The 22,298-nt window shown below is 46.4% G+C and overlaps 1 protein-coding gene across 1 annotated transcript in view; it reads right to left on the bottom strand.

The window, feature by feature from the left end:
* The window catches only part of PKHD1 (PKHD1 ciliary IPT domain containing fibrocystin/polyductin), a 2,083,594-nt gene that overhangs the window by 483,961 nt on the left and 1,577,335 nt on the right, over positions 1–22,298 (bottom strand). The window contains exon 48 of the mRNA XM_086926200.1: positions 14,813–14,990. Coding sequence (XP_086782326.1) covers positions 14,813–14,990 — 178 coding nt within the window. The remainder of the gene's footprint in view (positions 1–14,812; positions 14,991–22,298) is intronic.

Below are 22,298 nucleotides of genomic sequence, written 5' to 3'. Positions count from 1 at the left end.
GGGGCTTGCCCCATGTGAAAGGACACATTGCTGGAGTTGCGTCACTTTTATGACACACTCCAGCAATGCGTCACTTTTGCGCCTACAGATACGTCAGAAATACTGACGTATCTGTAACTCCTTGCGACATGATGCATCATACAGTAATTATGACGCATCAATCATGTCGCAAGGAGGGCGCACTGAGAAGTGATGCATCTCCGCTTTCACGCACCGATGCGTCACTTCTCATAAATGAGGCCCCTGCTTTCTTCCTTGTTGATGGTTTTTGTGTATTTTTGTTCCTCCTCCTTTCCCGTTTGTGTGTATATCTCTCTCTTGTGCTTTCCAACTGGAGAACAAAAAGACCACAATAAGGCATATGGGGCCTACAGGATCAGAGGAACAGGCATGAAAAGCTCAGTCCCACAGGGGGGCCTGGGCAGGGAACGACGTGCATGGCACTTTGCTACAAGACCCTCATTTCCCCTGAGAAGGGCCTAGCCCCTGGGGGTCAGCACAACCTGCTTTCTCTAAACTTTTGATGGAGGGTGGAGTGTTTGGGCTCACTCCCCGAACTACTGATGGCCCTGAGTACCACACCCCGAAGACCAATTCAGAGCATGATGTTCCCGGGAAACCTATCTCCTCAGTGTGAGAAGTTAGCCTGGCATATGATGTCCACTAGTTCTAGTGGGCACCTTGCACCAGTCTAATCGACCCTTATTGATGGTGGTTATAAAGTCAACCTTATACCAGCAGTCTCAGGCTAAGACTTCAGTAGGCGAGTTAAGTAAGTTGTTTTACCATATATAATCCCTTGAGTACCAAATGAAAGGACACCACACAAGGTATATATCAAATATATATGTATTTAATCTAAACACAACCCCTATGCACTCTTTATGAGGTCAGAGGTAAAAATACAATACAAGTCACACAATTCATATATGATACGCTGCACAGTATACGTTATGCCCTAGGGCCTCACAACCCTTATACTAAGAAAGTGGTATAAGTACCACGTGAGAATTAGAAAGCAGGCCTGGGGCCTGTGGAATCGCTGGGGCTACTCTACTCGACCAAAGGATAGGAATTAGGAGGCCCACGGGAGACGCGTGCAGTGTCTAAACACAGACGCGGGTTACCATTGACTTTCTATTGAAAGCGAAGAAGTTACAAATATACAATTTAAGGACCCTTCCGGATGGACTAGGATGGAACCTTTTTAAACTAGGACACTCCGAGAGTCAAGACCCACGGGAGCACCGGAGTACTCGTGTTACCTCACCCAGGGAAGCCGGGTGCATAGGTGTCTTTTCGTGTCAGGTTTCATCGTTGTTTTCTATGGAGAGCTACAAAGAAGTGCTGCAGGCGACCAGAGGAAAAGTGTCCGGGTGGATCCATGGGGGGATCGAAGATCTGAAGAACCTGAAAGCAGAAGGGACAGATTCTGGGTCACTAGCCAGTGACCAGGAAGGAACCAGGCGATGTCGGGTGATTTCAGGTGAAGTAGTTGAACTTGTCTATTCAGCCATGAGGTCCAGGAGGCATTGAAGATGACCATGCGCTGGATTCGAGCTATCCCATGATAGATCTAGATGACTGGGGTGTCGGTATCTGGATTGGACCCAACAAGCCTTGGTAGCCGCATCCCATGCAGGATGTCAAGATTGTCTCTGTTGCAGACCAGCAAGGTCTGTGGCGCTTCTCCTTTTCAGGAAAGCTGGAGCAAGCCTGGAGCGACCAGGAAAGCAAGTTAGTTTTAAAATGGAGTCTTCAGGGGGCTCACTAGCCAACAGACTAGGAACCGGGAAGACACGTCAAGCTCAAATGCAAAGGCGGGGCCCACGGGACACTCGCGGAGTGTGAGGGCCTGGGCTTCGGAGCAAATAGTGCTCCGAAGCTTAGGCTTCTCGTACCCCAGTGCACAACTTACTGAGGCTTCAGGAAAGGAGTACAGGTAGCAAAATGCAGGATGTCTAGGGTGTCCAGTCCCACGTCTCTCATGTCTGCCATGGGTCTCAGCTTTGCTGTGGATGTGGGTCGGAGTCAGAGAAGTTTGGTAGTCCAGTTCCTGTGTCGCAGAGTCTTTGGGATCTGACGGGAGCCTTGAAACTGCAGACCGGCAAAGATGCTGTTGGTGCCTGTTTACACAGGGTGGTCACTCCTTGACCACAAGGGAGATGTCTTCCATCTACCAGTCAGAATGGAACGTCGAAGGTCCAGGATATGTCTTTCAAAGATTTGTCCAGGATAATCTAAAGTCCTAGGGACACAGGTCCTATACTTATACTAAGAATGGGGGCTGGATTACCTGACTAGGTCCCTCCTATGGGTGGACCTGGGAAGGGGGTGGTTACACCCCTTTCCCTTTGTCCAGTTTTCATGCCAGAGCTGGGGCTGTGTGCCCCAGCAACCAGTTTGAACTGGGTTATGCATGGAGTACCTTGTGTGCCCCATGCAGTGTCTAGAAAAGCATCTGCTGATGCGGCCCTCCCTGCCCCAATACACAAAACCCTGTCTGGGGAGGTGGTGGCACCTCCCTGGACAGGAAACCTATTGTCCCAGCCTCCCCTGGCGGAGTTTCATCCAGCAGCAGGAGGTAAGACTTGTGTCTGTGGCAGCAGCATCCATTTTGTGATGCTGAGGCTCTGTTTAATTTTTACCGGATAAAGCAGTAACTATATGTCTTCTCCCTCTAGAAGGGTGGACTGCTACACCCGCCGCCAGGACTGGCAGGGGGTAATATTCCAAAGTGTTTTACAACTTGCAGGACATGTTTTGATAAAGCCAAACCAAAGTTAGCATTAACCGCGAGGATCATAATGCACTTAAGAGTATATGGTATGGCTATATCATAGAACAGCTATAAGGAGATGGTTCTGAAAGCTCAGAGGGGCTCAGCTCATGCTAGGACACCCTCTCACATAAAACCAAGCACTCTGCCTCCAGGATTGTCGAGGCTTACCATAGGAGTGGCTCATAGGTGTATATGTGTCTATATATAAAGGTAGATAGAGGTATACTATATCTAAGTAAGGGGTGATTACACCACCTTACCCATGCTGTGTGAACAGACCTGTGGTGTCAGTTTGGAAGGCAAACAAGGGGTGGCACAATACATGCTGCAGCCCCTGGTAGGCCTAAGGTGCACCTATGCCCTGGGTACCTATGGTACACTATACAGGGGCTCACAAGGGTGACCCAGTAACCAATCTGGTAGGCACCTAAAGTACATGGTATCAATTTAGAGAGAGAACAGCTGGGCTGTGGGTCTGATTAGCAGGTCCAGAACCACACTAAAGTCGAAAAACCAGAGAATCACAGTAAAAATTGGGGTGACCATAGGAAGCCGACCCTACTCTCCTACACAACCCCCCCCCCCCAAAAAAAAAACGCAGGGACATTAAACTAACCGTGACCAGTTGAGTCCTCATGTTCTAAGTGGAAATATTTTGAGAGTCCATATGCATTGGCATGGTCACTCCCAGGTCTATGTTCCACTGTAAAGTCCATCCCCTGTAGAGAAATGGACCACCTGAGAAGTTTGGGATTTTCACCCTTCATCTGATTTAGCCACAATAGGGGCTTATGGTCTGTCTGAATCTTGAAGTGAGTACCAAACAAGCATAGCCTCCGCTTCATCAGGGCCCAAACCACAGCAAAGGCCTCCCTCTCAATAGCTGACCAGTGTTTCTCTCTAGGGGTCAGCCTTCTGCTAATAAAAGCTGGTGGCTAGTCTTGACCATCTTTATTCAGTTGTGAAAGCACAGCACCTACCCCCAACTCAGAAGCATCTGTTTGAACAATGAATTCTTTGGAGTAGTCTGGACTTTGCAGAATTGGTGTAGTGCACATGGCCTGCTTCAGGTCATCAAATGCCTTTTGACAGATGACTGTCCACTGAACTTTCTTGGGCATTTTCTTGGACGTTAAGTCATTAAGGGGTGTCACTATGGAACCATACCCCTTTTCAAATTTCCTGTAGGACCCAATCAGGCCCAAGAAAGCTCTGACCTGAGTTTGGGTGGTTGAAGCAGTCCAGTCCGTTATGGTCTGGATCTTGCTCTGCAATGGTTCAACCTGGCCTTCACCTACAAGGTGGCCCAGGTATACAACCTGACTCTGCCCTATCTGGCACTTGGTAGCCTTGATAGTTAGGCCTGCCTTTTGCAGGGCCTCCAAAACATTCTTCAGGTGGATCAGGTGAATTTCCCAAGTGGGGCTAAAGACAGCAATATCATCTAGATAAGCTGCACAGTAGTCATCCAGACCTGAGAGGACTTTGTTCACCAACCTTTGGAATGTGGCAGGTGCATTTGTCAGCCCAAAGGGCATCTCTACAAACTGATAATGCCCACCAGGGGTTGAAAATGCTGTATTTGGCTTTGCATCATCAGCTAGTCTGATCTGCAGCAGGAGAGCTGCTGGAGCCACAGGCTCCAACACCCACACTTTCTGTCCTGGCTGATAAACAGTCAGCACAGCCTTTTGGTCATGCAAGGCCTTTTGCAATTCCTGACCAGCCTCAAGGTTTTTGGATGCCTTTTTCATGTACTTGGCCATCCTGGAGCGGAGACCAAGTACATAGTGCACAATGTCTTGTTTTGGAAGTTTGAGAGGTAACTCCCATCCCTTCTTCACCAGACAAAGGGGTCCTCTTACAGGATGCCCAAACCGAAGTTCAAAAGGGCTGTAGCCAACGCCCTTCTGTGGGACCTCTCTGTAAGCAAACAAAAGGCTGTGCAACAGGATGTCCCATCTCCGCCTGAGCTTTTCAGGGAGACCCTTAATCATGCCCTTTAAGGTCTTGTTGAATCTCCCAACTAGGCCATTGCACTGTGGATGATAGGGTGTGGTGAACATGTAGTTCACTCCACACTCCTTCCACATTGCAGTCAGATATCCAGACATAAAGTTTGCACCTCTGACTGAGACAATCTCCTTCGGAAAGCCCACTCTTGGGAAAACTCCCAGGAGGGCTCTTGCCACAACATGTGCTGTTTTGGTCCTTAGGGGAATGGCTTCTGGTCATCTGGTGGCATGATCCACTACCACCAGAATAAATCTGTGCCCAGAGGCTGTTTGGGGATTCATTGGTCCAACAATGTCAATCCATACACGTTCAAAGGGAACCCCCACCACAGGTAGTGGTATAAGGGGGGCCTTTGTGGTGCCACCTGATTTGCCACTGGCTTGGCAGGTGACACAGAGCGACAAAACTCCCTGGTATCCTCTGACATATGAGGCCAGTGAAAGTGAGGGACAAGCCTGTCCCAAGTCTTGTTCTGACCAAGATGTCCTGCAAGGGGAATATCATGGGCTAGTGTGAGAAGGAAGCCCCTGAATGCCAAAGGTATGACCAACCTCCTGGAAGCTCCAGGCTTGGGGTCTCCAGCCTCTGAATACAGGAGCCCATCATCCCAGTAAACCCTGTCGGTCCCACTAGCATTCCCTGCAGCCTCAGCAGCAGCTTGCTGTCTGAGGGGTTCAAGAGAAGGGCAGTCCAACTGCGCCTGCCTCAGATCTGCCCTGGAGGCCCCCCCCCCTGTCCCAAGAAACTCAACCTGATCAGGCTCAAGCTCTTCTAGGACAGTTTCCTCCTGGGTCTCACACTCAGCTTTCCGAGAAGGCTGATCCTCTTCCTGAGGCAATGGGGAAGGCACTGCCTTAACGCTACTGCGTCTCCTCCTGGTAGGCAACTGGTCCATTGTTCCAGAATCCAGTGCCTGCTCAGTGTTGCAATTTCTGACCTGTGACCTAGTCACAGCAAGGACATGTGCTGATATCACTAACATCTCTGAATGGGTCCTATACTCCACTTCAGCCCAAGCTGAAGTTTCCAGGTCATTTGCAAGCAAACATTCTACAGGGAGGTTTGAGCTAGCCACAACCTTTTTGAGGCCAGTTACCCCTACCCAGGAGAAATTAACAATTGCCATACTGTGAGTGGTAGTGACATTTCTAGCATTGGTCACTAGGTAATTTTCACCTAGTATGATCTGTCCAGGGTCCACAAAGCCAGGCGTCACCATTGTGACACTAGCACATGTGTCCCTGTAGGCCTGAGACACTTTGGGCCAGATGTAGGTAATTTTTATTTTCCGACCTCTTAAATACCGAGTCATACCGACTCGGTATTTCAGAGGTCGGAAAATAAAAATACCGAGATGTAGGTAATTGCAGATGTGCAATTACCGAATCGGAAACAGTCGGTAATTTCCGATGCGGTAAATACCGACCAGTTGATGCCCATGCATTCCTATGGGCTTTGAAGCCCATAGGAATGAACGGGCATTTACCGGTCGGTATTTACCACATCGGTAAATACCGATAGCCACAAGGGTGCAGGGGGTGTCACTCTGACACCCTCTGGCACCCCCAAAAGAGGCTCGGGTGCCATGTGGCAGGCATACCTGCCCTAAGGGCAGGTCTGCCTGTCATATGGCATAGGTGTGCATGCACACATGTGCATGCACACCTGAAACGGTATTTTACCATCAAGTATTATTTGATGGTAAAATACCGATTTTGTACTGCTTGTGGGACTCAGAAGAGTCCCACCTACATACCAATTTACCGGTATCCATAATGTTACCGACTCGGTATTTTACATACTCGGTAAATTTACCTATCGGTAAATTTACCGAGTCTGTAAATTACAGGGACCTACATGTCAAATTGCTTTTACCGGGTGGTAACGGCCGAATTCGGCCGTTACCACCCGGTAAAAGCCTACCTACATCTGGCCCTGAGTCATTAATTAAAGGAGTTTGTCTGTACTTGCCCAAGTTATTGGGACTCACAGTAGAGGACAGAATTTTGTCCCCATCACAGATCAAAACAGCTTGAGTTGGTATTCTGACTAGGCCAAAATCCATCTCAGTTCCCAGGGTTAACCCTACTACACCCTTCTGTTGAGAACCACCACTTGGAGCTGAACTAGGGAGAACAGTTGCCTTAGGGGCAATGGTGGCTGGAGCTGCCTCCTTCTTGGTGCAATCACTGGTCAAGTGAGTATTTACTTTATAAACTTTGCACCATGGTTTCTTTGGGCCTTCTTTCTTCTTAGATAATTGAGAACCCCCACCATTAGAAGCTTTTTGGGGACCTTAAGAAGACTTCTGGTCTTTTGCTTTCTCCCCACCCTTTTGGTCTTGCTTCTTCTTATCACCACCTGGGTTCTGTACCTTTTGCTTCACCCTGGTTCTGACCCATTTGTCTGCCTTCTTTCCCAATTCTTGGGGAGAGGTCAGATCAGAGTCAACCACGTGCTGATGCAATAACTGGTTTTGGCAGTTGTTAAGAATTTGTTCTCTCATAATAAGGTTATACAATCCAGTATAGTCTCTTACTTTACTGCCCAGTAATCAGCCTTCCAGAGCCTTAGTAGCACAATCTACAAAATCAGTCCAGTCCTGAGTCTGTGTCTTTTAGGTATCTCTGAACAGCAACCTGTACTGCTCAGTTGTTAGGCCAAACCCATCTCTCAGAGCATTCTTCAGGACAGAGTAGTTGTCAGCATCCTCTTCTCTTAAAGTGAGGAGATTGTCTCTTCCTTTGTCTGCAAAGGAGAGCCACAAGATTGCTGCCCACTGACTTTGGAGTACCTGCTGTACTTTGCAAGCCCTCTCCAAAGCAGTTATCCATTTGTGGACGTCATCCCCAACTTGATAGGGAGGGACAATCTTGTTCAAGTTTCTATGGTCATGAGACCTTTCCCTATCTCTAGGAATTATGCTGCCACCAGTGGGCTCTAGCCCATACAATTTCTTCTCTCTTTCAAGAGCTAGGGTCTCTTCAGCAAGGGCAACTTCTTGCCTCTTGATCCTCAGCTTGACCTCTTTCATTCTAGCTTTGTGCTCTCGCCTCTGAGAGGAATTCATCCTCCTCTGAGCAGAGGCACTGGACCCTACTGAGGAATCAGAATGATCAGATCACTGGAAAGTGATCTGTGCCTTCTGTTTCCACTAATAGGCCTATTTGGAAGGTGGTTAGAGGGGGGGCCTACCATGGCCCTCTCCACCTCCAGATAGTCCTGTGTTGCCCAGGTCAGGTTCATCAACCTCATCCTGGTCAGCATCCACTTCCTCATCAGAGACCACTAGATCCTCCCCAGTATTATTCTCTTCTGTGGAGGGATGGCCCCCTTCTTTACTTCCTTGGTTACCTGGGTCTGATTCATTTTCTACATCAAGATATCTACCAGGTGGTTAAAGCTTGGACTGTTTCCTTGTCTCAATCTTCTGACTACACACAAACTTCTCAGTTCTTGAAAAGTGAATGTGTCATACTTAGAAGGCAACCTTGGGTTGTCTTCTGGCGGAGGCCCATTAGGCCCCGCTTCCACGGACAATGCTAGTGAGGTGTGGTGTGTGCACCTATCTACACTACTTGTTTTCCTACTAGAACCTCTCTAGGAGTTGTAGTCAGGGTGTGCTAAGCCCTTACCACCTACAACTACTAAGTTCAGTAGAACTTATGTATATATAACACTTGATTTATATGTACCTCCAGGTACCTTGATATTATCTTTCAGATGATATCTTGAGATTATTTCGTAAAACAATTGCAAGCTCTTATCCCAACCGCTGCACACCAATGTGAGAAGTTAGCCTGGCATATGATGTCCACTAGTTCTAGTGGGCACCTTGCACCAGTTTAATCGACCCTTATTTATGGTGGTTGTAAAATCAACTTTATAGAAAGCTATCCTAGTGGTAGCATGAACCAGCAGTCTTCAGGCTAAGACTTCAGTAGGCGAGTTAAGCAAGTTGTTTTACCATATATAAACCCTTGAGTACCAAATGAAAGGACGCCACACAAGGTATATATCAAATATATATGTATTTAATCTAAACACAACCCCTATGCACTCTTTATGAGGTCAGAGGTAAAAATACAATACAAGTCACACAGTTAATATACGATAAGTTGCACAGTATACGTTATGCGCTAGGGGCCTCACAAACCATATACTAAGAAAGTGGTATAAGTACCACGTGAGAGTTAGAAAGCAGGTCTGGGCCCTGTGGAATCGCTGGGGCTACTCTACTCGACCAAACGATAGGAAGGAGGAGGCCCACGGGAGACGTGTGCAGTGTCTAAACACAGACGGGGGTTAACATTGACTTTCCATGGGAAACGAAGAAGTTACAAATATACAATTTAAGGACACTTCCGGATGGACTAGGATGGAACCCTTTTAAACTATGACACTTTGAGAGTCCAGACCCACAAGAGCGCCGGAGTACTCGTGTTACCTCACCCTGGGAAGCCGGGTGCATAGGTGTCTTTTCGTGTCGGGTTTCGTCGTCGTTTTCTATGGAGAGCTGCAAAGAAGTGCTGCAGGCGACCAGAGGAAAAGTGTCCGGGTAGATCCAAGGGTGGATCGAAGATCTGAAGAACCTGAAAGCAGAAGGGACAGAGTCTGGGTCACTAGCCAGTGACCAGGAAGGAACCAGGATGGAACCAGGCGATGTCGGGTGATTTCAGGTGAAGTAGTCAAACTTGTCTCTTCAGCCACGAGGTCCAGGAGGCATCGAAGATGACCAGGCGCTAGATTCAAGCAGTCCCATGATGGATCTAGATGACTGCGGTGGTGGTATCCAGATTGGACCCAACAAGCCTTGGCAACTGCAGCCCACGCAGGATGTCAATATTGGCTCTGTTGCAGACCAGCAAGGTCTGTAGCACTTCTCCTTTTCAGGGAAGCTGGAGAAAGCATGGAGCAACCAGGAAAGTGAGTTAGTTTTAAAATCGAGTCTTCAGGGGGCTCACTAGCCATCGGACTCGGAACCTGGAAGACACGTCAAGCTCAAATGCAAAGGTGGGGCCCACGGGACACTCGCAGAGTGTGGGGGCCTGGGCTTCGGTGCAAATAGTGCTCGGGGCTGGGGCTTCTCGTACCCCAATGCACAACTTACTGAGGCTTCAGGAAAGGAGTGCAGGTAGCAAAATGCAGGATGTCCAGGGTCCGGTCCCACGTCTCTCGTGACCGCCATGGGTCTCAGCTTTGCTGTGGATGTGGGTCGGAGTCAGAGAAGTCTGGAAGTCCAGTTCCTGTGTCACAGAGTCTTCGGGATCCGACGGGAGCCTTGAAACTGCAGACCGGCAAAGATGCTGTTGGTGCCTCTTTGTACAGGGTGGTCACTCTTTGACCACAAGGGAGATATCTTCTGTATTCAAGTCAGAATGGAACATCGAAGGTCCGGGATATGTCTTTCAAAAATGTGTCCAGGATAACCTAAAGCCTTAGGGACACAGCTCCTATACTTATACTAAGAATGGGGGCTGGATTACCTGACAAGGTCCCTCCTATGGGTGGACCTGAGAAGGGGGGGTTACACCCCTTTCCCTTTGTCCAGTTTCACACCAGAGCTGGGGCTGTGTGCCCCAGCAACCGGTTTGAACTGGGCTATGCATGGAGCACCTTGTGTGCCCTAGGCAGTGTCTAGAAAAACATCTGCTGATGCAGCCCTCCCTGCCCCAATACACTCAACCCTGTCTGGGGAGGTGCTGGCACCTCCCTGGACAGGAAACCTATTGTCCAGGCCTCCCCTGCCGGAGTTTCATCCAGCAGCAGGAGGTCAGACTCGTGTCTGTGGCAGCAGCATCCATTTTGTGATGCTGAGGCTCTGTTTAACTTTAACCGGGTAAAGCAGTAACTACATGTCTTCTCCCTCTAGAAGGGTGGAATGCTACCCCCGCCGCCAGGACTGGCGGGGGGTAGTGTTCCAAAGTGTTTGACACCTTACACAACATGTTTTGATAAAGCCAAACCAAAGTTAGCATTAACCGCGAGGATTATAATGCACTTAAGAGTATATGGTATGGCTACATCATAGAACAGCTATTAGGAGATGGTTCCGAAAGCTGCAGAGGGACACAGCTCATGCTAGGGCACCCTCCCACATAAAACCAATCACTCTCCCTCCAGGATTGTCAAGGCTTACCATAGGAGTGGCTCATAGGTGTATATGTGTCTATATAAAAAAAGGTAGATATAGGTATACTATATCTAAGTAAGGGGTGATTACACCACCTAACCCAGGCTGTGTGAACAGACCTGTGCTGTCAGTTTGGAAGGCAAACCAGGGGTGGCACAATACATGCTGCAGCCCCTGCTAGGCCTAAGGTGCACCTATGCCCTGGGTACCTATGGTACTCTATACAATGGCTCACAAGGGTGACCCAGTAACCAATCCGGTATGTACCTAAAGTACATGGTATCAATTTAGAGAGAGAACAGCTGGGCTGTGCATCTGATTAGCAGGCCCACAACCACACCAAACTCGAAAAAACAGAGAATCACAGTAAAAAGTGGGGGTGACCATAGGACGGAAACCCTACTCTCCTGCACTCAGCACACCAAAACCAACAAGTACCGGGCATGTTGCCTACTCCAGTGCCCATGTCTGAGGAGGCATTGCATGCCCGCATACCCTCCAGACATGGGCACAAAATTAGAAAACACTGTCTGGTGGAGGGCCTTGGAGGCAGATAACAAGGAAATGTAGGAAAGAGCTTACCAGTCGAGTAGCAATGTAAGAGCAGGGGAAGGGAATTTACTGCAATGTAATTCGTCTCAGAGTGTTGTGATCGACCTCAAGAGGGTGGCCAGATGAGTGTTATCCCTTACCTTTATTATGGTGAGACTTCAGAAGACAAAGTGTATGTGATCATAGGCGACTCTCGACCTTCTGAATCCATATTTCAATGTTTGAATGGAAGAACATCATTTGACATACCTCAAGGTTGCTCCACTGAACAAGCATTTACAGTTTCGATTGCTACTGTTTGGGCTGCTGGTGCCACGAGTTCGTACAATAGTATTAGCCTCTGCCATGGCACTGTTACATCTACAAAGCTAGTCTCTCTCTGCCAGGGTAATTGACTTCTGTATGATTATTCTCTACTGAAGTGTAGTGAATCACACAAATGCCTTCCCTACTTCCAGTCAAAGATCAGACATTCACAGATTTAGGATGGATTTTAATTCTAGCATGGAGGGAATCCAGGTTGAGAAACTATTAGTCCTGGCTGCATTCTCAGTATTAGACATCTTTAAGAACACAGCTTTTAGGACAAAGACATCTCTGCTTTAAATGGGCAGGGACTGTCTGGTACTTAGCGCCAACATTTCTTTAATTTGAAATAGAGAAAACCTGCACTTCTCAGGACTGCTACAATACATTAAGGGGAGAGTACCACCACTTTTCAGGAGCAAACACATACCCTGTATAGTAAGAACCAGCACTTCTGTATTTCCATTTTAAAGCCCTAAGCAACATACAGTAGCTTGGGCCATTTAAGACTCAATTGACAACTGCTCGTGATTCATCTCCAATCCCATTCCACTCCATTACCCCAGAGACGCAAACTTCAAATTCAAATCACACAGTCAGTTCAACTTAAACTGTGGGGTCTACTGTGGTGGGTACTTGGCCTGCTGCCCTGGGGAATGTCAATCGCCCTATTTCAGCAGGAGTAATAACAAAATCCAAGTGGCACGGGATGGGCCCACCTATGGATAGCAGATACATGCCAAATTGATGGGCACAGTTATAGGGCCATTTCTGTTGAAACTGGAGAGAAGTGGTAGCACTGTTCAGATAACTGCATTTCCTCCCATGGATAAGAGAGAAGAATGTATTGCACAGATCAGGCAATAAAGTGACTGTCACATTCATTAATAAATAGAAGTCTGGTGCTATACCATCTGGCGTTCCAACCGGGCTCTTGGATAGGGGAGCAGCTCAAGCCTTTCGGAAGTTCATATTTGACATGTAGACAACACCCAAAGAGACCAGATTTGCAGGGTATTCCCCATTTCCTGCGAAAAGAAACTATGTCCTAAGGTAGTCCAGTTAGTTAGTGGCATGTTCGACCTCTCTCTCTGGGCCTCTTGGCTTATACCATGAGTACAACCCCTGCAAGGGTCTGTAAGCATGCATTTTACACATCTAGGGCTCTTGCAGTTGATGCATTAACAATGCAAAGACCTTGGGGACACATTTATGCCTTTGGGCCTCTTGCAGTGATGCTCACATTGCAGTTTAATTTTCAGTTGGAGTATGTTTTAATTATTCTAGTGGTTCCCTTCTACAAACTCAGGGTCTGTTTCCCTCTTCTACAGACATTGGCAGCTTCAAAGGCGCCAAACCTTCTGCCTATTTAATCCCTAGTTCGATTGAAGACCCATGGAAGAACAGAACAGACACTCAGAGATATGGCTTGTCAGGTTGGATACTGTAAGGACAGAATCCCAGGAAAAAGGCTGCCTAGAAATCCAGCTTTGTGAATGTATCCAGGCACATAGCCCCTACTTTAAAGGCTTATTTGACTTCTTTTCAGAAGTTGTATAGGGGAGAGGATATTCACTTACTGGAATGTGTTTTTCGAATTCCCCTCACATAGGTTCTTGAGTAATCTAGTTATCAACACACGGAAAAATGTTGGAAAATGAGGCACAGAAAGGAAGGTTGTTTACGGGTTTCACTGTTTAAATCTACCACTTAACTCACTGCTTACTGATGTGATCTCCCATTTATTTATAAGACTCTAAAGTTGTATTACGTTGACATATTTTATGAAGTTCGTATTAATTTCTTAATCATTAAAATGTACTTTATGGTGACTGTTCCCATGGCCAGGTGGGTTAGGGAGTTCTAAGTCCAGTAGAGACGAGAGAGCTATTTATGTCAATCTTTCCACATATGTCTTGCTTGGTCTTCATTCACACATGTTGCTCAAAGCCACCTCAGATTACCAAAGAATTCAGGAGGCCATCCTGGGATGCCACAGGTTGGACACATATTCTTCAAGTCTACATTTAGAGGTGTGGCACCTTCTGGAAATCTGTTAACCTGCTACATCTGAGTATTCTTTTAAGGGCAACAATTCTCTAGTTTCCAGCAGCTGGGCAACCAGAACTAATACTGCCTTGACTTGCTCTTTGGCAGATGTCTTGTGGCCTCCAGGGAGAGAGGGGGGGGGGGGGCTCACCAGCGTGGCAACATTGCGCCTAGATGTTCAGCTCATTTCTTTGGCTCAGATTTGTATGTTCACTACACAATTTGCGGTTTGGCTAGGGATCAATCAAACTTTGGTTTTGTGGTGCTTCATTCTTTTTCTGCACAATTGCATGTCTCGATCTGTCTTTGCAGATATTCAGTGACTTATGAGAACACCAAAAACTAAGTTCTGCTTTTGCTACACTCATTAGTTAGTGGTGGGGCAGTAAATAAAGACCCAGTGCTGAAGGTTTAGTCACTTATCTGTGATCATCGCGATTTTAAGTCCAACTTTCGCCTTTAACAACTGGTGTGAGGCACCACCCACCAGCACTGTTCTCTCCAGGCTTCGATGTTTGCTTGGATAGTTTGCATGATGCTGAGAATGTCAACCTACTTTTGGCACTCTGTTCATGTACACACTTAGCAAATAAATGGAGTTTTCTTTCTCCATAGTTGAAATTCACCTCAATAGTGAGTACTTTGATGAGTAAGAATAGGGCTGTAAGTAACAAGTATTATCTTTAAGTTGTCAAGGAATTCACCACCAACGAGTTCCATAAACACTTTCAAACCAAATATGGAGATGGGAGGTGGCACTGTTTTGCCAAACAATTTTTGAAGTTCGCGCTAAGAAGATACCAGAGTATAGTTTCAAAGGCGTCGTATCCTCTTGTTGGCCTAGTATTAACCGGATATCAATCAACAGCAGGGCAGTAAAATATCCGCAAAACAATAATTTCACTTAAAGTTGTGTGACTTATATTATTTCACGCCTTGTTGGTAAATGCATTTCATGCTATTAACCACATTACCTGTAGGTGATTTCTGGTTGATGGGTCATCAAATGCCAGTGTGTAGGTCTCTGTATCCACCAGCAGAGCCATCCAGCCAAACTTGTTTGACAGTGTATCCTCTACATAATTGACAGTAGTTGTTTTATTGCTGCTGTCCGTCACTGATAAATAATATTCTCTGTCTGGCGCCATCATTCTGGAAAATAAAATATAAAAGTTAAAATCTTCCCTGATTCTAAGCCTAGTTTCTGTGCTAATTCTTCGTAACCCCTGAGTGACATTGCATGAGCATGGGTGGCCAATGGGGAAGTTGTTTGCTTGAAGTTAAAGAGTACCAAAAAGCCCTTCAGTGCTTTGAGGCACCGCTGAAAGACATTCACCCCCCTCAATGGCCGACTAATAAAGGATAGCTGGCACCGGGGTCAATGCCGCTCAGGAAGGGAAACAATTTGAGCGAAATGAAACAAGACAACGCGTGGTCCTGTTGAGTGTCGCGTATGAGTCGCACGCTATCTTCCTACATTTGTTCTTACGCACCAGTAGAACTCAACATGCAAGTTAAAGTGCACAGCTAATGGGATCCGGAGATAATAATTAGTTCAATTTTTGCTCCCCTTAAATATCCACCAATATTCGTTTGCCCTAAATACCTCCCGCCTACCCCCCTGCAGTGGTAATGAAGCAGAGGAAGGCAGAAGTGTTTCCAATTTGAAGACGCCGAGGGAGTCTGCATGGATCATTAGCAGAAGAGCTTTATTACCGTCAAAGTATCCCTAAAAAAACAACTTTTTGCCGTTTTTTTCTAGCAAAATTAGGTATGCACATTTCTAACCCACAAATGTTCTCTCCCACCTACTTAAAAATACTCGCAGCAGAACAGTCATTAATAATTCAATAATTTCCCAAAAACGAGAGATTTTAATTAAAAAGTGATTTTCGTTCAAAAGCAGCCATTTACTGTGCTTTTAATTTGCATCTTACCCTACTTGTAATATTAGTTTACATAACAAACTGGTCCATATTGCTATTAGGCGAGCGAGGTGCTTGGCTTAGGACCATATTGTTATTTATTGATGCAAATGAGGCGAATGGCTGAGAAAGCCTTCAGTTCTGTTTAATTAAATTATGCAAGTAACCCGTGACGCAACGTGCAAAGCACGCCATCCCAAGGCGTCACGTTGACCTGTGTCATTGTCTAGGGACGCAGATCAAACAAAGAGGACACCGTCATGACAGTCTGACATATTTTAGCTACTGCTACGGATTATTTATTTCCTTTTAAAAACAATTCATAGCAAGCTTTGAATTTGGCGTGAACTGGCTTCCGTTTTTTCATTTATTACGTTGTGACGTTCTGCAGCCACAAGTGGTAGAGTTTTTTTGTATCTCAAATAAAGGTTTTGGGTAAAATTCTCAATTCGAAGATTACAGAGGTTTTCACTTTGCGCATATGCTTATTTAAAACTTACCAATTGTTGGATATCAGATATACTTTGCAGAACATTACTGTTCTTCTGCACTGGAATGGCACTGAGTATAGAAATATTCTGTAAACGATAAACTTTTAGAGAAAAAATGTAGCAAATATTTTCTTTTGTGCATTGAAAACCTGTCCAAGGGGTAAACCTGCTTAGAAAACAATATGCATACATTTTCCAGTTAAGGCATAGTTTAGAATGAAAATTATCTCGAAATGTAGTGAAAACTATTTCACAATGCATAAAACACTGATGGGTTGAAACTAGTGAACCTGGAAACTTTGCAAAGGCGAAAATCAGAGACTTTACAGAAAAAAACTTTGCAGGTAAAAAAAACTTTGAACATCCCTACTTATGATTGCTGCTTTTACGGTACAATTCCAGGGTTATAACTTTAGATACAGAATTAGAACCCAGAAAAAAATAAAATTATTCCACTTAACTAGAGATGTTTATCGCCAGCAGTCCAAGCGTGTACATGCCAATAGAACCATTCAGGTGGGAGAATCACAGTTTTTTTTAGATAAAAATGTTTTTCTTTCAACTTTTTCTCGCCTGAAATTGCATTAGCTTCCATGTATCAATGGGGAAAATGAAGTCTCCTGATTTCTTTTACCAAAATCTCCCTCTTTCTTGTTTCAAACTGTTGGCATGTATGTAACGTGACTTCATAGGCAGAGGAAGCCATCTCTCTTCGCAGGTGGACACAGCCTATTCACTGACACAGATGTAACAAGCTTCCTGAAAATACCACTGGTTACTGTTTTAGTAGCATGGCTGAGTTTAAGGCCTTCAAAGTGGCCTGAACATTTTGCCACTCAAAAAGCTGTCAATACTAGGAACTCTAGGGGTGGAGGAAATCTGGGTCATTACAAGTTGGATCCGTAGGGTCTCTTTAGAAATTAGGAAATACCTGTGTTAGAACTGGGGGTCTCTAGTTGGCAGAGGTAGCTACCACTGTCCAAATAGGGACCCTTGCTTCTAATCAGGGTAAGGAGGAAACCTTCTTAGATAACCCCTGCTCACCCTCTAGGTAGCTTGGCACGAGCAGTTCAGGCTATTCAGAAGGCAATGTGTAAAGTATTTGTACCAACACTCACAGTAACACAGTGAAAACACCACAAACTGAATCCACAACAGTTTAGACAAATAAAGATATTTAATCTAAACTACACAAGACCAAAATGACAAACATCCAACATACACAGTTCAAGAATATGGTTGAAAAGAGTTCTTAAGGTTGCGATAAAAATAATCCACAGTTGCGTGAAAAGTTCACAGTTGCGTCACGTTTAGCCAACAGTACCTTTAGATGCGACAAAGTTCCAAAAGCAGAAGCTGGTGCGGTGGAAAACAAGCGATACGTTGCTCCTGAGAACTTGGGGAGGCGATCCAACAAACCCAGCTGGCGCAGCGGGCGTGTTGCGACGAATCCGGTCCGCATGGGGAGGAAGGCCACTTGTATGGAATCCGGTGCGTAGGTTCCGTAGGAAGTTTTGTTCTCGCAAAGGCATGATGCATCGATCTCGTAGGGCCTGCGCCGATCTCTGGGGTGACGATGCGCGATCCAGCGGCGATCTCTCTTTCGCAGCTACTCGATGCGATGGCTCTGCGACGATGTTCGCAGCGATGTGATGCGGTCCGCAAGCAAGGGGTGCGGCGATCTCACCCAGCGACGACAGGCTCTGCGACGACACTTGCAGCGATGGTAATCTTCCCGCACCGGTCTTCTGTGTCCCGCAAATGAAGGATGCAACGGCTCTGGCAGCGGCAACAGGCGCTACGGTGATCTCGGCCTTGCCGCCAGGCGCTGCGGCGATCTCGGCCTTTGTAGCGGCGGGAATTTCTCGGTTTGCGGGATGCAGCAGACTGGTGCGGCCAGCCCACGCTCTGCAGTTAACAGCACTGTGACGCAGCATGCACCCCGTACGCGTGCTCCCTGGCCAGGAGGAGGGTGGAGTCGGGAGTCGGTTCGGGACGCGGGCCCCGTTCGTTGTTGATCGGCATAAGTTGGTTAACGTCTTAAGGTAAGAAGTGAGACCTCCTGCTATATTATATGTACATGATGATGATTGCATGCAGAGAGACACCTGATCCATCGCTTGTCGTCATTCATAAGTTTCCAGTGGTGGATCATGGTGACATTTGCAAGTGGTGGGGCGTAAAATGATTGTGATACTTCACTGTAGCGAGCGAGCGATACTGGGGCCTTCATATATTCTCAATGAATCTGCCTCTGCTGCATACTGCACATTTTTGAGTTTGCCAGAACACTGAACACTCGAAGTGGGCAACCAGGTTTGAATCTCGAAGTCGGCTCACCTCGCTCAACATGCTGTGATTCTAGGCATATCACCTAATCTCCGTGCTTAAAAAATTATTGTGGCCTTATGCATCCATTTTAGAAGAAGTATGCGGGAGAATTAAAAAAAAAAACGTAATAAAAACAAGTAAGGAGAATGAATGTCACACATTGAACTCTATTTAGGGAGAGGGAATTTCAAGCGGGCGACAGACAACATTAAGTCATTTTATGGCTTACAAAATCGGTGGTCCCGCCTGAATCAGGTGACGGTCTTGGAATTCTGTAATTGAACTGGTGCTCATGTAAAGCTTTATAAAAATTGCAACAAACCCCCCACCCCCTGCTTTAGGGTATAGTCTCAGGCTAACAGCCGAATCTTCCAAATTCATGGGAAACTTAAGTTCACCACAAAGCCTACAGGCGACGTTCAGCTGCTGTTTTCTTGTCTCATTGATAAGTTTAACCATGCATTGATAACCATGCAGCGTTTTATCATGTGCATCATGTTTTGCAGCACAGTGCGTTTTATCGTGCCCAAAGCCCATATTGGCCTTGCAGCGCTATATACAACAATGAGTGCGTGCTACAGCACTGCTACTGTCCTCTTCCACGCTCAATAACTCTCGAGAGAAAAATACTGTGCCTTCCCCTTTGGCCGCCAGGCGCCAGTGTCAGGGGCATTGAACCGCCTATCTAATGGTGTATCCTTTGCAGATGAAGTAGAATAAGAGTTGACTGTGGAACATGATGAGTGCTAAGCAGGTGTCCCAAGGCCACTAATGTCATAAATACACCTCTTTGCTTGTAGCTTTTGGTGCGTGAGGAAAAAGATGAGCGTGTGCCACATGGTGCTTGAGTATGTTGGTGATTTGCCATACATTCTCACCAACTAATTTGTTGTGAACATATATATTTCCATGGCAAATCACTGCAGAAACCCAATAACATAGTATCCTAGTGAGCCTAGGAGCTTTAGTTTGGGGGTTTTGGTGTGAGATGTGTTTTTCTCCAGTATGATGTGGTACATTATGAATTGGTCTCCCGGTTTTATGGTATTTATTTCTTTGCCATTTCTGTCTGTATTTATCCACATTTATTTGTTGCCAATTTTATCTGTATTTATCCATATTTATTTCTGGTTTTGTGAAAAAATGAAGCTGAAATTACTATATTTCCCCAAATAACTAGGATCAAAAGTCCTGCGAAGTCACTTTCTGTGATGTCACTTCTTGCGACACAATATGCAATTAGAGGGCCTCACATCTTCCCTTTCGCCCGGGGCCTCAGAAGGCCTAGGACCAGCTCTGATCGTCACCCCGGAGATCGTCGCAGCCCCTACGAGATCGATGCATCGTGCCTTTGCGAGAACAAACTTCCTACGGAACCTACGCACCGGAATCCATACAAGTGGCCTTCTTCCCCATACGGACCGGATTTGTCGCAACCCACCCGCTGCTGCAGCGGGTTTGTCGCATCGCCTCCCCAAGGTCTCAGGAGCAACGCATCGCTTGTTTTCCACCGCACCAGCTTCTGCTTTTGGAACTTTGTCACATCTAAAGGTACTGTTGTCTAAACCTGACGCAACTGTGAACTTTTCACGCAACTGTGGATTATTTTTATCGCAACCTTAAGAACTCTTTTGCAACTATATTCTTGAACTGTGTATGTTGGATGTTTGTCGTTTTGGTTTTGTGTAGTTTAGATTAAATACCTTTATTTTTCTAAACTGTTGTGGAGTCAGTTTGTGGTGTTTTCACTGTGTTATTGTGAGTGTGCAAATACTTTTCACATTGCCTTCTGACAAGCCTTGACTGCTCGTGCCAAGCTACCTAGAGGGTGAGCAGGGGTTATCTCAGAGGGTTTCCTCCTTTCCCTGACTAGAAGTAAGGGTCCCTATTTGGACATTGGTACCTACCTCTGCCAACTAGAGACCCCCAGTTCTAACATTGTTGGTCAGCGGTGTGGATTTGAACTTGTATTTGTACTAGACCCACAGTGATTGGTGTACATCACTAGTGAGTGCAGACCATTACGCCACCGCATACTACTGTTTTTGATTTTTGATTCTATTTTTGAGTAACTCTTCAAAGCATCATGTATGAGAATGGGAAGGCATCCAGTAAGGAGGCAGAAGTAGAGTTGGAATTTGTCATTGAGGATTTGTATTCCTACAAAGTTGAGGAACTTAGGAAATTCTGCCACAAGTTTGAGTGCCCCATAAAAACCGCCTACAGGAAGGATGAGCTGCAGAGAATCTTGAAGGCCCATTGGGAGGCACAAGAGGGAAATTATGTGAATACAGGGAATGGTTTTCAAATCACATATCTGCCCGTGGGCAGAGCAGGCTCAAGGGCTGGCAGTAACCATTCCGGTGGGGGTTTCACCCAAGAAGAGTTAGAGGAGAAACAAAGAGTGAGAGAACATGACTTACAAGTTCTGAAATTGAAAATGAAGCAATTGGAAATGGAGAAGGAAAGGGCGGCGGAAGACAAGAAAGATGACCTTGCCCTAGAGGAGAAGAAATTGCTTTTGGCTCATGAGTTGAGCATGAGAGAACTGGATCTTAAAGCCAAGGAGGTGGATGCCAGTTCAAATGGTGGCAGCGCACAGCCGGTGCATGGGGGCAAAGTATATATTCCCAAGGATCTGGTGCAGAATTACAATAGGAGTGAGGATATTTATGCCTGGTTTACTTCCTATGAGATTGCATTGAGAATGAATGGTGTGCCTGAACAGCATTGGGGCGGGTCTGTGGAAACATTTTGAGGCTTCAGGGAGGAGTGTTCTAGAGCCCTTAGAATTAGCAGGTGCCATGACCTACCCCAATATGAAGGAGGCATATGTCTCTGGTATTGACTTACTCCAGAGCAGTACAGGCTGCAGTTTAGAAATTCTAAGAAGAAAGAATCTGAGACCAGGAAGGAGTGTGTGAATTTGTACTCACATGCACTGGAAGGTTGGATGACGGGCAGCAAAATAAATGATTATAAGGGGTTGTTGCATTTAATTAGTTGGGAGCACTTGAGTAGTCTTTGTGTTCCAGAGCTGCGCCAGCATCTTTTAGACAGCAAGCTGACAGACCCCATTGAGCTTGATAAGGAGGCTGACCCCTGGACCAGTACCAGGGTCCACAGAGGAATTGTGGGTATCACAGCCAAAGGTAGGCAGGGTCCCCAGCAGAAGAGTGGGGGCACAAGGGTAACAAGGGTAACCAAAAGGAGTCCTCACAAGGGCCACAAAATAGTTCTCTGGAGAAGGAATCCCGACTCCCCAGACCTAGACAGCCATGGCCTCCTAGAGGCCGGCAGGACTACAGAGACCAAAGGGACACCAGATGTCCCCCTACCTGCTTTCACTGCAATGAGGTGGGACATGTTATCAACCGGTGCCCCAAAAGACCCCCCAGCACCTACTGGTGCTCCAGCCCCAGGGTTAGCAAGTGTAGCTTTGGGGGGGGATTTGGTTTCTAGTGGCGAGGTGGGGCTAGAAGTTATGTCCCTTGTCTCTTTAGGAGACCAAGAGATGGTCCAGGAAACCTTACTGCCCCTGAACACTAAGAAATATGGGCAGAAGGTGACCGTCAATGGGAGGGAGATAGAGGCTCTGAGAGACACAAGGGCCAGCGTGACATCCGTGAGGTGTCAGTGGGTGTCTGAAGAGCAGTGTATCCCTAATGTACTCCTCCGTGTAGTTGCAGCTGACAGATCAGTACACCTCGGCA

This window comes from Lissotriton vulgaris, chromosome 6 (assembly GCF_964263255.1).
Source record: "Lissotriton vulgaris chromosome 6, aLisVul1.2, whole genome shotgun sequence".
Taxonomy (NCBI): domain Eukaryota; kingdom Metazoa; phylum Chordata; class Amphibia; order Caudata; family Salamandridae; genus Lissotriton; species Lissotriton vulgaris.
Note: the sequence above shows the minus strand (reverse complement) of the source record. Positions and strands in the feature narration are given on the sequence as shown.